Source organism: Agelaius phoeniceus, chromosome 32 (assembly GCF_051311805.1).
Source record: "Agelaius phoeniceus isolate bAgePho1 chromosome 32, bAgePho1.hap1, whole genome shotgun sequence".
Classification (NCBI taxonomy): Eukaryota; Metazoa; Chordata; class Aves; order Passeriformes; family Icteridae; genus Agelaius; species Agelaius phoeniceus.
In genome coordinates this window covers 2,384,831-2,400,027 of record NC_135296.1, presented here as the reverse complement: position 1 = coordinate 2,400,027, position 15,197 = coordinate 2,384,831, and the positions used below count along the sequence as shown (strand labels likewise).

Here is a 15,197-nt window from a genome sequence, read left to right as displayed (position 1 = left end):
CGGTTTCCACGGGCTGGGCTTCAGGAATGGGATTCCCCAATTTCCTGCTCTCGCTAAAACCGCGCTGCCCTCGCTGCCCTCCCACCTCCCATGGAAAGCACAAAAGGCAAAGATCCCAGGCTGGAATAAGAACAATTTATTGCCAACAGCAAAGAGATAAGGAACAAATGGAACAGAGACAATATTGATAACAGAAGGGATAAATAAAACTTTTTACAGGGAAAACTAAAACACATCTCACTGAGTCTTCTTGGCCACAATTTCCCCTGTCTGGAAAGGACACCCTTCTCCGCAGCGATAGAGAGAGAGAGAGATTCCCTTTCCTGCCCCTGGCAATGACCTGAGGTGGGAGTGGATATAATGACAGGGCCATGGCCAGACCCTTATGTTTTTCAATTCCACATCAGGTCATTGCCAGGGGCAGGAAAATTGACAGCTGTCTTCCCAGCATGGATTACAGGGAAAATGGATCCCCAGGGCTCTTCCCAACGTGGCACCTCCAATGGAGAAAGAAGCTGGATTGGCGCATGAAGCTCTTCCTGCAGCTGGGGCACTCGCAGAACTTCCCTTACTGGCGACTCCATTGGTGTCTGCTCAAGTCCAAGCTCATGGAGAAGCTGTTCCCATGAAGTGGGGCACTCGTAGGGCCTCCCTCTCCCCGGTGTGGATGCGCCGGCGGGTGATGAAGGTGGATTTTTTCTTGAAGCCCTTCCCGCAATATGGGCAGCGGAAGGGCCTCTCCTGGGTGTGACTCCACTCATGCAGGCAGAGATTTGTGCTGGTCTGGAACCTCTTCCCACAGGTGGGGCACTCGTAGGGCCTCTCCCCAGTGTGGATGCACAGGTGGGTGATGAGTTCTAAGCTGCAGCTGAAGCCCTTCCCACACTCCCCACACTCATAGGGCCATTCCCCAGTGTGGATCATCTGGTGGCTGATCAGGGTGCTGCTCTGCCTAAAGATCTTCCCACACTCCAAGCACTTGTGGGACTTCTCCCCATCATGAAGCTGCTCAGGGACCACCAGCTCTCAGCTCTGGCTGAAGCTCTGTCCACCTTCCTGGCACAGGGTGGGTGTTTCCTCCTCAGAGCACCCTGGTCTGGGTTTAGAGCCCCTCCTCCTGTGGCATCTCTGGGGATTTTCCTCCCTGTTGGATTCCTGTGTACTAGAGTTGCTCAAAACAGCCTCTTCCATGAGGTTCTGCCATGGAGATTTTTCCTCCCTGGTCTCCATCCTCAGCTCCTTCTCTGGGGGAGGAAGGACAAGGAGAGGATGGGATTTGCCTCTGTGCCAGAGGGAAGGGGAAGGAGATCCCCCCAGTGCGTCCCCAGCAGGACGGGGTTGGCAGCAGGGTTGTCCTGCAGCCGGGGGTGATGCTGGGCTGGGAGATGGAGCAGGAGAGAGGGGGAAAGGGGCGCTGACTTCCTCCTCACCTGCCTGGGTGTCCCGGTGCTCCTTCCTCTTCCTCGCAGCCTCCTCTTCCATCTGGCAAAGTTTTGGGGATGGGAAATCCTGTTTTGGGAAGAAAACAAAGGGTGCACACAATGTCTTTTGTACTGGTTTGAAGGCAAACCAGGGGGAGAGTCTAAGGCAGAACTACAATTTAATAAGAAAACGAAGATCAAGGCAATGATACAGAAACACTGCCTTAAACTGACAGAGTCAGGATATAACCTGACACCCTGTTGGTCAGGGTGGTGGCAGCAGTCCCATTAAATGGTGGCTGCAGTCCTGTTGGAGAGATGAACGTGATTCTGTCAAAGCAGTGGTTCTGTAGAAGGGTCTGGTCTTCCTCTGAAGGTCCAGTGGTGGTTCTGGAGCTCTTGTCCTCTGGGAATCCAGTAGGCAAGCTGTTCCTGGTTGTAGCAAGCCTCAGCTTATATCCAGGTAGGAATGCTTGGATCCTCCCCCTGGGTGGAGCATCCCACAATGGGATGATGGAATTTTATCAGTCCTGCAGTGACACTCAATGGCCCATTCACAGGAGATATGTCCCCTGGAGGGCGTTATCAGGGCTGTGTCATGGAAGAGATCAAGAACACTGCCCCACCTGTTTCTAGCAGTTGATGAAGATGGGGATTGAAAAGATGCATTTGGTTCCATCTTACACTGCAACCTGAAACAGTGGGGTAATCCCTGCTCAGGGGGTGAACACCACCCCCTTTACCCAAACTGGCTCAGGTGTAAAACCCCCACCCTGGGAAGGCCACACACACAGGGGACAATGTCACACTTGCCCTGCCCCAGGGGAGGTCTCTGTTCTTGTCACTCACTCTTGCTCTCCCTCCTTTTCTCTTTCTTTCCATCTCTCTGTCTACCCTACATTTACTGTTCAATAAAATCCACTTTGGATTTGGTCTTCTTAGGACCTTAATTGGGGCAGAGGCATCTCTCTAACAATTTTACTAGCCAGATTGTGACATTATTTTGGCACAGTGAGTTTACACACTGTTCTCTGACCCCAAGTGCCTTTGACAACAGCATGGTTCCCTCCTCTGAGGAGGTTGTGCTTCTCTCTGGCAGAACTCTTGGAAACTTGGACACAGCTTCCTCTGAGTGACTTACAGGAGAGCTGATGAGGAAAACGGCTGTTGTGCGTGGCCAGTGTAAAGAAAATATCTTGATGTCCTTTCTTGAAAAGTTTGTTAAAATCACTGGAGGAAAGGGAGCAAAAGATACCAGCGAGACTGACAAGGTTCATTCACCCCAAGGTGAGGAACACAGGGCTGCTAAAAGTCTCACAAGAAGCCCAGCACAAGTAGCTAAATTCCCAAATAACTCCCAAATTCACAGGCTGGTGGGCTTTGCCAAGTGTGACAATCATTTTTCTCATTGTCCCTGTCACCTATGTGACAGCTACACAGACCTTTCCCTTCCTTTTCATAATCTATATTGGGCTGAATTCCACTTTTCTTTTATCAGAATGCGCCAGCAGCTGAGCTGGAGCTGTGCAGGAACCAATGGAAATTGGAATTGCCACAAAATTGCTTGTACTGTCAGTTTATTAATGTTTGGGATTTGTTTGCATTTCCATCACAGCTGTCTTTAGGGAAGAGCAACTTCAAGGCATTTTATGTAGGGTTAAGTTTGATTTCTGACATGAAACAATTTTACTTCATCCGGTGCCCAGTGGATGCTCGAGGGGTCTCTGAGCCTCTCACCCTGGGGGATGCATGGGAGGGCCTGGGGGGGTTGTCCCTGTCCCTGCCACCCCAGGCCATTTCCCAGGGGGTGCCCCTGTCACCCCAGGCCATTCCCCAGGGGGTCTCCATCATTCTCACCCCAGGGAATGCCTGGGGGGTCTCCCTCCCTCTCACCCCTGTGCCAGGGGGTGCTCGGGGCAGTCTCTGTCCCTCTCAGCCCAGGGGATGCTCGGGGGTCTCTGTCCCCTCACCCTGCGGGATGCTCAGGGGGTCTCCATCCCTCTGGCCTTAGGGAATGCCTGTGCAGGGCTGGGCACCAGGGGCTCTGTGTCCCTCTCACCGCTGAGGCTGCTCGGGGCTGGGGGGGCTCTGCCACCTTCTCACACCTGGGGAGGCCGGGGGAGTCTCTGTCCCTCTCAGCCCTGCTGTGACCCCACCCAAACATCATCGGGGGCACAGGGACAGAGACACCCCCAAAGCCCCAGAAGGGCTGAACCTGGGATTTGGTTTGGGGCTGAGGATTTAGGAAGGGGCTGAAATTGGGGCTGGAGTTGGACTTGGGGCTGAGATTTGGATTAGAGCTGGGATTGGGGTTAAGGCTAGACATGGGATTGGCTTTAGGGCTGGGGTTGGGACTGGGTCTGAGGCTAGACAAGTTTGGAACTGGGATGTGATTAAATACAGAACTGTGAGTGTGTCTAAACGTGGAGTGAGATTGAGACCAGGATCAGGGTCACGTTTGGGACTGAGCTCACCCAGAGCAGGACAGGAGGGATGTCACTGCAGGATGGCCCTGGCATTGTCCCAGCCCTCCTCAGACACCTCCAAACATGGGGGGCAGCTGGGTGCCCCAAGATCCAGGTGTTCTCACGCTGCCCCTCAATACCAGGTGAGCATTCCCTGAGGGCAGCCCTGACTGTGACCCTTGGGGCTCTGGGATCAGCCCTCACATCCCCGTGGGAGCAGCTGCAGACAGGGTGGGAGATTGCTCCCCACCCCTAATTCCTGCAGAACAGTGAAGCCCAGCTACCCTTTGCTTTTGGTGCCTCCTCCTCTCCATTGTCCTGTTTTAGGATCTCTGTATCTTACCCATACATCTTGCTTCACATCATCTTTTTCCTGTACATAGTGGCGAATTACAGCAGGAACTTTACTTTCCCCCAAAACACACAAGTGATTTAAAACAAATAAACACTTTAACAATCTTTCTTGTGGCTCTCTGATATGGGTGTATTTACCCAGATATCTTTTCAAGGTACCATTTGCTCTCTCTACAATTGCTTGCCCTGTAGGAGAATTAGGGATGCCTGTCACGTGTTCTGTCCCCCACAATTGCATGAACTGCTTTATTCTTTTGCTGCAGTAAGCAGGCCCGTTATCTGTCTTGATGCGCCGTGGCACTCCCATTACTGCAAAACAACTACTGAGATGTCTCTCCACCTGCCCTGCTTTCTCACCAGTTTGTGCTGTGGCCCATATAAAATGACTGTAAGTGTCTTCGGTAACGTGCGCATACTTCATCCTTCCAAACTCAGCAACATGTGTGACATCCATTTGCCAGGTCTCATTTGTGTTCAGCCCTCTTGGGTTAACTCCCCGACCTAACCCGCAGCCCCCATTATGATGACTACATATGGCACAGGCTTTGACTATTGCCCGTGCCTCCTCCATAGATATCTGAAATTCTCTATGGAGGCCTTTTGCATTTTGGTGAAACATGGAATGTGCCTCTCTGGCCATAGTCTGCCTGGGAATTGGAGTCGCTTGTGTGATTGAGACTAGCTTATGTGCTCGCGCATTACCCTCTCCTAGACCAATAGCCCACTTGTGACTTCTGATATGGATAACAGAGAAAAGATGTTTCCTCAGCTTAATTGCCCTCTGCAACTGTATAAACAGCTCATGGAACCTCCTGTTTTGAACCTCTTTTATAGAGGCATCTTCTATTCGCTCACACGCTCCTGCAACATACACAGAATCTGTCACTATGTTGAGAGGCCCAGAAAAGTGCATCATGGCCCATACAACAGCCAACAGCTCCATCGTTTGTAAAGTATCCAACTCAGAAGCCTGGAGAATCTGATGGTGCCATTGTCCCTTTTCCTGCCAGGTTACTGCAGCCGTTCTGGATTTTCTTCCTGCATCCATATAGACTGTTATAGCATCCAACAGGGGCTTCTGTGATCTTTTTGCGTATTGAATCCAACCCCATTGCCCTACCCAATTCAACAGTATATTGGGAATATTATCAGTGGCAATCACGCTACCGGCTCCCAACAGAGCCTCTTGTAATTCCATACTGTTTGTCAGGTACCAGGTCAATGCATGTTTCTTCATTGGTATCCGTATCTGATCAGGTATGTATGTATGTATTTTAATATTTAATTTCAAGTTCTGGGGGGGGGTAACAATTTGATCAGTAAGTATCCATCCTAGATATTTCCAAGGTGCAGATAATTGAATTTTTTAGGAGCTACAGCCAATCCATGTAGTTTCAGGGCATCATGTATCTTTTGAATTTGTTGACCTGTAAAAGGTTGTGGCTGTGCAAATAAAATCTCATCCATATAATGATAAATGATTGTTTCAGGCCAGGCCTGCCGCAAAGGTTGTAAAGCATTGACACAAGGTTGACACAAGGTGGCGCTGTTGCGCATCCCCTGCGGAAGAGAAACCCGTTCAAATCTCGTGTCTGGCTCTTCCCTATTTAACGCCGGTAAGGTAAAGGCAAACCTCCGAGTGTCTCGAGGGTGAAGAGCAATAGTAAAAAACCAGTCCTTAAGATCAACAATCCAAAGTGGCCAGTCCCTTGGCAACATAGACGGGTTAGGTAATCCTGGTTGTAAGGCTCCCATAGGCTCCATTGGTTCATTCGCAGCCCGCAAATCATGTAGTAAGCGATACTTCCCGGACTTCTTTTTAATAACAAAGATAGGGGTATTCCATGGACTTGTTGACAACTGTAAATGACCTTGCTTATATTGTTCATGTACTAGTATATGAACTTGTTCCAGACTTTCCCTTTTTAACGGCCACTGCTTAACCCACACTGGAACGTCTGTGGTCCAAGTTAATGGGATTGGGAAAGTCCATGCAATGGCCATTAGCCTAAAGGGTGCTCATTTGTCAGCACTACTCCCATTTGAGGCAAAATGTCCCAACCAACAAGACACTGTACAGTAGCGGGCAAAGGTACAACTGAGAAAACACTCCACAAAGTTTTTCCATCAATAGTTACCGATAACATGGGTGATTTTCTTGCAAGTGTTAGGCCTCCAACCCCGGTAACTGTCACTGTGGTTGTCTGTAATGGCCAGTTGTGGGGCCAGAAATCCGGACTAACAAGGCTGGAGTCCGCCCAGTATCCAATAAAATCCTTCCAAGGTTTGCCTCCCACCCCGATACTCCATTATTACAGTGCGCTTTGGTCGGTCATTCAGGTTCATTGTTAATAAAGTAAGTCCTCCAGTGGAACCAAATCCTCGCTCCCCTCTCGACTGTGATTGACGAGGGGGTAAAGTTTTAGCCATTTGTTCCAAAGGAACCAACTGAGCTATCCTTTGTCCTTTCTCGATTTGTATAGGTGGAAAAAGACTCTGCACCATAACAGAAATTTCCCCGGTATAATCAGCGTCTATTACCCCAGGTAAAACAAACAATCCCATCATGGTGGCCGATGATCGTCCCAGGAGCAAAGCTCCCATAAGTTGTCCATCAATGATGATTGGTCCCTTTATTCCAGTCGGAACCTTTTCCTGTTAGGTGGTCATCAATGTTACTGCTACTGAGGCTGCCACGTTCAGCCCGAGGCTCCCGGCGGTGGCTGCTTGTAGGGAAGCTGAACTGAGGTGTTGACAGCAGCTACTTGTGTCTGGGCGCGGCGGCTGGTGGATGCGCTGGCTTTCCCGTTTCCCGAGCGGCGTTGGCAGGCTCCGCTGTTGTGGGTATCCAAGCGACAATTTTGGCACCAGACGCTGGCTGCTTGACAAGCCCGTCACGTGTGTCCTATACCTCCACACTGGTAACATTTGAATCAGCCAGTAGATGAACCCCGTGGAGTATTTATTGCTGCTGCTTGTAGGGGGGCAAGAGCAGCTAACACCTGACTCTGTGAGGCTTCTGCCTGTTTTTGTAATCCTGCTCCTAACTCCTTAATAGCATCTACTAACATTGCTTGATTCCCTACGGGCACATTCGCCAATCGTTCTAAAGCTTCTTCTATAGACCAATTAGCTCCTAGGGTATTTAATACGTTCCTCGTAGCCTGATTACTGTTCTGGAGTGCACATTGTTTTAACAAAGTACCCGTCATGAAATCAGGGACTCCTGCCCGCTCAGTAGCATTGGCTGCCTTATCTATAAAAGATCCAAATGACTCATCTCTCCCTTGCTTTATTCCCATATAAGAAGGAATCCCCCCTGGCTCTTTTATCCTATCTATAGCCAACCGCACCAGGCGCATAGCCTCCCGACACTTATCAGGACCGAGTAAGGCTTGTGCTTCTGTCCGAAGAAAAGGCCCTTGACCCATTAACTCCTCTAGGGTCACCTGGCTGCCGTGCTACTGCTACGCATTCCTGACAGAGTGACTGCCAGTGTGCATTAAACAAGAGCTGCTGATGCTGAGTGAAGATAAGCTTTGCTATTCCTCTGCAATCAGTTGGCAGCAAAACCTGAGTCCCCCAGATATAATCAAGCATTTGTTTTGTGGGCTCATCGGTTACCCCAAATTGACTAACTGTGGACCATAATTGTGACAACAACTTCCAGTCTAGAGCAGTTATTATTGCTTGAAACCCGCCTCCTGCCACAGGAGAATATATCACCGGACAAGCAACATCCATAGCTGCATTTATAGCCTCCTCATCCCCCGTATCCATGATATTCTTTGTTACCGCTGCCCATGCCTCCCTTCGCCCCTGTGCAATGGCCCCGACTAGGCCACTCTCTGACCCAGGGATCAGCTCATTACTAGGAGGAGGAGATGGAGGGTTTGACACAGGCGGTGTGGACGGTGCTGTTGTAGCACGCACGGGGGGTGAGCTGCTGCTTGAAGCAGGAGCCGATGTTGGTGGCAAAATGACTGTAGATGTGGCAGGGGGTAACAGACAATTAAACCAGTCCCCATAACTCTTATTCTTTTCATGCGCCACGCTAGCTTGCTGGGCAGCCTTCTTTTCTGCCTGATATTGTAATAACTCATCATGCACAACCCGCCACAGCTTTCCCAACTTTTTTGCAGTTTTATCATCATCTATGACTGCCTCCCACAGCTTGTGCCCAAATTTATGCCACTCCGTTAACTCATGTACTGTATGAGGATTTTGAAAAACTCCCTGTTCATACCCATAAGCTAACAACCCAGGAAGCTCTTTCTGCAAATCTATGCCCTTAACCTGACGCTCTTGTAAAAAGCAAGTAAATAAATCCTATGCTGCTTGCCTTTCTCTATCCATTTTAAAAACGTCAGCGCTGTTGCAGCCCTACAAGGTCTCGGCAGCACGTATCAGCCGGGCTCTCTGTTGAGGTCACCCAGGGCACGGCACCTTCCCTTTTTCAGCGGTGCTTATTCGCCGTCCTTGCTGCGACAGGACCGAAGTCCTACACCGATTCACCGTGGTTGCCGTTGCCGGTATCACGTCGCAGGGTCACCATTTGTTGGATCGGCGGAAGAAATGCGACACACAATATGCGTGATCAGCAAGTCTCGAACTTTATTGCTAGTTCACACATATTTAGATTGGTGTTAATGAAGCTTATACATATTGCAAAGCTGAGCTCATTATTGGTTAATTACTTATCAGTCAACCACGGCTACTTCTATATTCTTATGGTTATTTTGTTACTGCTTCTACATTCTTGTGGTTATTCTGCTGAAACTATCCTATATTTCTGGCAAAAGATCCTCTCCTCAATCCTGCTGTTGCACCAAGGGCACAATGTCCTTGTCACTGGTTGGACGCTGACTGCTGAATCCTAGAATTGCCTTCTTCTAACTTAACCAACGGTACTAGGTCGAGGTGACCTTTCTCAGCTAGCCAACTGTCCACAAAGCTCTCCACAGACCTCAAGTGCTGTGTCCATCTCTGGGCCCCCTGGGATAGGAAAGAGGAAGAAATTTGTAGGAGGAGGAGTAAAGAAAGCAAAGGTGAAGCAAAGGAAATGCTCAAGGCAATTTAGGGGTGGCTGCCAGGCAGCCCTGGCTCTGAGCAGCAGTGTCTGCAGTGGCACAGGAAACTCCCAGCTGATGGGGACAAACTTTCTGGCTGACTGCAGAGGCCAGGACAAAGCTGAGTGGTTTCCCTGGTGTCCCCCAGCCCTTGCTGGCCCCAGGGGCTGATGGCATTTGTGCTCCCTCAGGTTCATGTCCCCACAGCAACAGCATGGGGTTGCTCCTGCCTGCTGTGTGCAATGCAAACAGGGGCTGCTGAGCCAGTGCTGCCGTGTCTGTGCCTGCAAGAATGGAGCACCTTCCTTGTGTGAGCTGGGGGAGAGGCCAGAGCTGCAGAGGGGGGATGTTGTTGGCAGCTGCATGAGGATGCTCTGGGACGCTGCCCTGGGCTGTGCAGTGCACTGGGGATGAATCAGCCCCTGCTCTGCTGCTCCTTCCCATCTGCCCCAGGGCCCTTGCAGAGCCCCAGCCATGCTGTTTGCCCCCAGCCTGCCCACGGCCAGCCTGGGGCTGCTCACGGGGGTTTTTTGTGCTGAGCATTGGCCTGGCCGTGTTCTTGAGAGAGCCTGGGCAAGGAGCCTGGAGCCCCCAGGGCCTGGCCTGAGGCGTCAGCGCTGCCCCAGCAGTGCCCATGGCCTGTCCCTGCTGCAGCCCCGGCACTGCCACCCCCAGGGCTGTGCCCAGCCCCGAGAGCACTCAGGCCCTGCAGCAACACCAGGGCCACCAGGGCAGCGGGGCAGGGCCACGGCAGCAGCATTGAAAACACCAAGTGCTGCTGCTGCTGCTGGGTCAGCACTGATCTGCCCCCAGCTCTGCACACAGACATTGCTGCTGCAGCTCCAGAGAAGGCAAACAAAGGGCATCTGCAGAAAACTTTGCTGGGACAGATCCTTTCATTCCTTTAAAGCCACCAAGAGCACAGCCCCTCATTGACACAGTCTGTGGCCACAGGGAAGGTGGAGAGAAACAAAATGAGAAATGGCACCTAGAATGACATTTCTTTGTGGAAAATAGTTTAAAAATTGAAACAAAGGAAAAAACACCTATAACCAACCAACAAGAAGTACCAAGGATTAGTTTTAATACAAGTGATTTGCAGAAACTGGCCAGCAGTTTAATGTTTCTGAAAGCATCCAATCATCAGTCTCCACACTGCAGCCTTGAGCTCCTGGTTCCTCAGGCTGTAGATGAGGGGGTTCAGGGCTGGAGGCACCACTGAGTACAGAACTGACAGGCCCAGATCCAGGGATGGGGAGGACATGGAGGGGGGCTTCAGGTGAGCAAATGCTGCAGTGCTGATGAACAGGGAGAGCACAGCCAGGTGAGGGAGGCAGGTGGAAAAGGCTTTGTGCCGTCCCTGCTCAGAGGGGATCCTCAGCACAGCCCTGAAGATCTGCACATAGGAGAAAACAATGAACACAAAACAGCCAAGTAACAGAAAAGCACTACCCATAAGAAACCCAAGTTCCCTGAGGTAGGATTTGGAGCAGGGGTGCTTGAGGATCTGTGGGATTTCACAGAAGAACTGGCTCAGGGCATTGCCATGGCACAGGGGCAGAGAAAATGTATTGGCTGTGTGCAGCAGGGAATAGAGAAAGGCACCGGCCCAGGCAGCTGCTGCCATGTGGGCACAAGCTCTGCTGCCCAGGAGAGTCCCGTAGTGCAGGGGTTTGCAGATGGACACGTAGCGGTCGTAGCACACGATGGTCAGGAGGGAAGACTCTGCTGCAATGAAAAAGACAAAAAAAATAGTTGGACTGCACATCCAATGTAGGAGATGTTGCTGGTGTCCCAGAGGGAATTGTGCATGGCTTTGGGGACAGTGGTGCAGATGCAGCCCAGGTCAGTGAGGGCCAGGTTGAGCAGGAAGAAGAACATGGGCGTGTGCAGGTGGTAGCCACAGGCTACGGCGCTGATGATGAGGCTGTTGCCCAGGAGGGCAGCCAGGGAGATGCCCAGCAAGAGGCAGAAGTGCAGGAGCTGCAGCTGCCGTGTGTCTGCCAATGCCAGCAGGAGGAAGTGCCTGATGCAGCCGCTGTTGGACATTTGCTGGGGCTGCACGTGGGCCCCTGTTCATGGAGAAAGGACAGTGACAAGTCAGGAGAGGCTGCTTGGAGCCAAACCTGCCCCATTCCCTGTAGACAGTCCCTACAGCTAGAACTCACTCACCCTTCGTCCTGCTGTGGGAAAACCTTTGGCTGGAATTAGAGCACAGTCACACTCCCGGGCCACCCTGGGATAAACCAGACCCTGCCCAGAGCAGAGGGATCCCTGAATGTCTCACCTTCTCTAAAGGTCTCTGGGCAAGGTCTCAGCACCCCCTTGTGCCAAGGACACTCCCGGCTCCCTTGGCAAACCCAGCAGCATTTCCTCAGCTGTGCAGCTCTGCCCTTCCCCTTGGGACATTCAGGGAACTCCCAGAGGCTCTGGCACAGATTTGCACCCAGGAGGGCAGCTCAGAGCTTGGCAGGGCACAGCAAGGAGATCCCTGGTTGTGCCCATGATGGGATCTCAGGGAGGGGGCTCAGCTCATTCCTCTTTGCCATAGACTGCTTTGCCCACAGCCCCACAGGTGCCAGGGAAGCTTGGACACCCCATTCCCATGGACACCCCTGCCTGGCAGGAATGCCAAGGGCAGTGCCTGGCTCAGCTGCTGCAAATGCCAGAGCCTCCCTGAGAGCAGCAGATAACAGTGCCAATGTCAGGGCAGTGCAGAACCAAGAGCAGATGTTGTGGTGCTGTGCCTGAGAGGGCAGGGCAGAGACAGCCGGGCACTCAGGACAGTGTTCCCGTGCCCAGCTGTGCCTGGCACCTCCCACACACCAACAGTGCCCTCCTGCCCCAGCACTGCTCTCTTCAGCCCCCTCTGCTTCCCTGAGCATCTCCCTGGGCCTGGACATTCCCTCCTGAGAGGAGCCTTGTCCCTGCCAGCGCTCACAGAGCCCATCCCAGCCTGTGTGCCCTGCCTGGGGCCCTACAGAAACCTGCCTGTGTGCAGGGCCCTGGCTGGGGCAGGCTCTGTGTGCAGCTGGGCAAGGGCAGCTCAGGAGAGCCCTGCTGGGCCCTGCAAAGGTGATGCTGCTGCTGTCCAGGGCTGAGGAGTGGCTGAGGGCCCTTTGGGAGGCTCCCAGCAGAGACACTGATCAACTGAATTTACAGTTCTGCAGTCCCTGTAAAAGTTCAAACATTAGTTTGATGATCCTCTGTGTCCCTTTCAACTCAGAATGTCCTGGGATTCTGGGATTACAATTCCTGTTCTGCTTCTCTCATCCCCTTGTTTTTTTATAATCAAAAGAGAAAAAAAAAAAAAAAAAACCCTTGCAACAGCATTAGAAGAGTGAAGTAAAAACCAGACATTAATTGGAAGCTTCCAGGTGTCCCAGTGGGGATGGGGCACACCTGGGGCCTGATTTCAACAATTTATTAAGGTTGATTAGTTAGGAAATTTAACAGGAACATCCAATAGGAGATTCACTTACCCCAGTTACACACCCCTGGCTCAATCCATTGGAGTAGGTCCAAGGGCTTCTTTGCCTTCACTTTTTATTCTGACTGCTCACATTCTGGTCAAAAACCAAAATCTTCTTCTTGTAGGTCCTCTTCCTGATAATAAGACTATACAGGATACTATATGTATTGTATACTATATGTATTTCAGGAATGCATTTAGACAATCAGCTTATTTTTCTAAAATCAAAGAAAAAGGTTAGGGAAAATAATAGAGTTAATAAAGGATTATAGTTATAGATGTATATAATAGTAAGAGAGTTCATGAAGAGTTTAATAGACTTAAAAAAGGAATATAGATTTATAACTATGTAATAGTAATTTATAGAGCTACAAATACATGAAAATTGTATAAAATGAAAAAATCTTTTTGTCATCACCCCAACGTTCCCATCCTTCTCCAAGCAGGAAATTGAAAACACTCTCAGGAAAGCTCCTGATCTTTACAACAATCCCAGGCTTACCTTCTTTGGGAAGTGCCCTCCGGAGCAGTGTCCAGGCTGGTCTGGAGCTGGGAGCAGCCCTGCCCCACCCAGCCCCTCTCAGCAGCAGCCCCTGCCCTGCTCAGGGCGGCTCCTTCCCCCCAGAGCTTCTCCCCAGTGCTGGGAGCAGCTGCCAGGGCTGGCTGAGAGCTGTCCCTGGCAGGCAGCAGAGTCCCTGCCCCAGCACAGCGCCCTGGGCTGCAGGACCCTGCTCTGCAGGACAGCCCTGGGCACCCCTGGCTGCAGCCCCGGCTGCTCAGCCCTGCAGCAGAGCCTGGCAACAGGAGCTGCCTTGGGCTGTGCCTGGGCTGGGGCAGCAGGGAAAGCCAGCCCTGCCCTAGGGCCACAGCCCTGCCCTGGAGCAGCCCTGAGAGTCCGCCTGAAAGGTCCTAAAAGCTCTGGGATGTGCCAGCTCCAGGAGATCCCTGCAGGAACTGCAGCTTCTCTTCCCACAGCCAGGGAATGACTGTTTCAAACCTGGGATGATTTCTGCTCTAGTGAGCCCTGAGTGAGCTCTGCTCTGTGCTCCCAGCGCAGGCTGAGTTTAACCCCTCTGTGCCTCTGTGCTGTGCCCGGGCTGGCTGCAGGCAGTGCCCCAGCCCTGCTGGGCTGGCAGAAGAGCTGCTCATCAAGAGAAATGTGCTTTTGAAGCTCTTCTTGGTGACCAGGAGCTGCCTCTGGGCCAGGAGCCCAGCCCAGCTCAGCAGCACAGACACAGCACAAGGACTTTAATCAGCCTCTGGGCCTTTGTGCTCAGGCCCTGAACTTCAGTCCCTGAGAGGGAGATGAAGAAGCCTCCCCAGAACTCCAAGGCAGAATCCAACCTTGCCCCACAATCCCCTACCCCATGTGAGAAACGATTTTCACTTTCAAAAATGTAAATGCTTTATTAGGACCATATCAAAATAAAACAGAAGACTGAAGAAAGAAAAGAATACAGCAGCAGGAGCAAAGAATTCAGTCACCATGTACTTATCTACACAATGGATGCTCTTTTATACCTCTAGCCCCTCCCAAAGTCTTGTCAATCAACTCCTTCTTCACTGTCCAGTGGTGGAGATCACTGTCTCACACCTTGATTGGAGGTCAGGTGCTGCCATAGTAACAAGCCAACCCTCCCAAATGCCCCAACTACTGAGGCCATCCTGTGATAACAATGCAAGGGGGAGGGGAAGGATAACTATACATCTACAAAACTTCTCTGAACATATATTTAATATTCACCGCTTAATTGTGAGACTCAACCATAGGATTACTCATCTATAACACTCCCCCCTTTTCTTTTTCTTGAAGTCATTTTGCTTGAACAATTAAGTAAAAAATTTTCTCTCCCTCTTGAATGTGTCATGCCAGCATCTCTTGATGTGGGCAAGGACAGTGGGAACAGGAGGAAAAAATCTCAGGTTTTCCTTGGAGACAATCATTTGGAATGGGCAAAAGGGCATCCCAGAGGTCCAGTATGGCTTTGACTCCCATCTACCATGCCTATGTGTCTGCTACCCATAGTTGGTGTATCTTAGGGATGAGTACAGAGGCCAACTCGGTCCTGCCCTCCAGTCCCTGTTGAATTAAAAGACAACTGAGGAATGATAGAGGTCTGGCATGGCCTTTTGTCCCTACCTTAACATGCCTACAGGGGTGCTACCCACAGCAGGGCTATGGAGCCTTCTTGGTGAGGAACAAAGGGGCCAACCCGGTCTTGCCCTCCTTCCTTTGTCTTATTTTCTTGAAGAAGCTGTCCCATTACCTTTTACAGTCCCTTGTGTGCTTCCTCTCAACAGATGCTGGTAATTCTCACCCATTAAAACAGGAAAACAGTTCTCAAGCTGGTTGGTGGAAGCTTGACTCTACTTTTTGGGCATCTTGGTGTTTTTCTGGTTGTCTCTCAGTCTCTGC

At 51.1% G+C, this 15,197-nt stretch overlaps 1 protein-coding gene across 1 annotated transcript in view; it reads right to left on the bottom strand.

Moving 5' to 3' along the window:
- Positions 1-606: 606 nt before the first annotated feature.
- The window catches only part of LOC129133496 (hydrocephalus-inducing protein-like), a 41,487-nt gene continuing 26,896 nt past the window's right edge, over positions 607-15,197 (bottom strand). The window contains exon 11 of the mRNA XM_077192229.1: positions 607-876. Coding sequence (XP_077048344.1) covers positions 607-876 — 270 coding nt within the window. The remainder of the gene's footprint in view (positions 877-15,197) is intronic.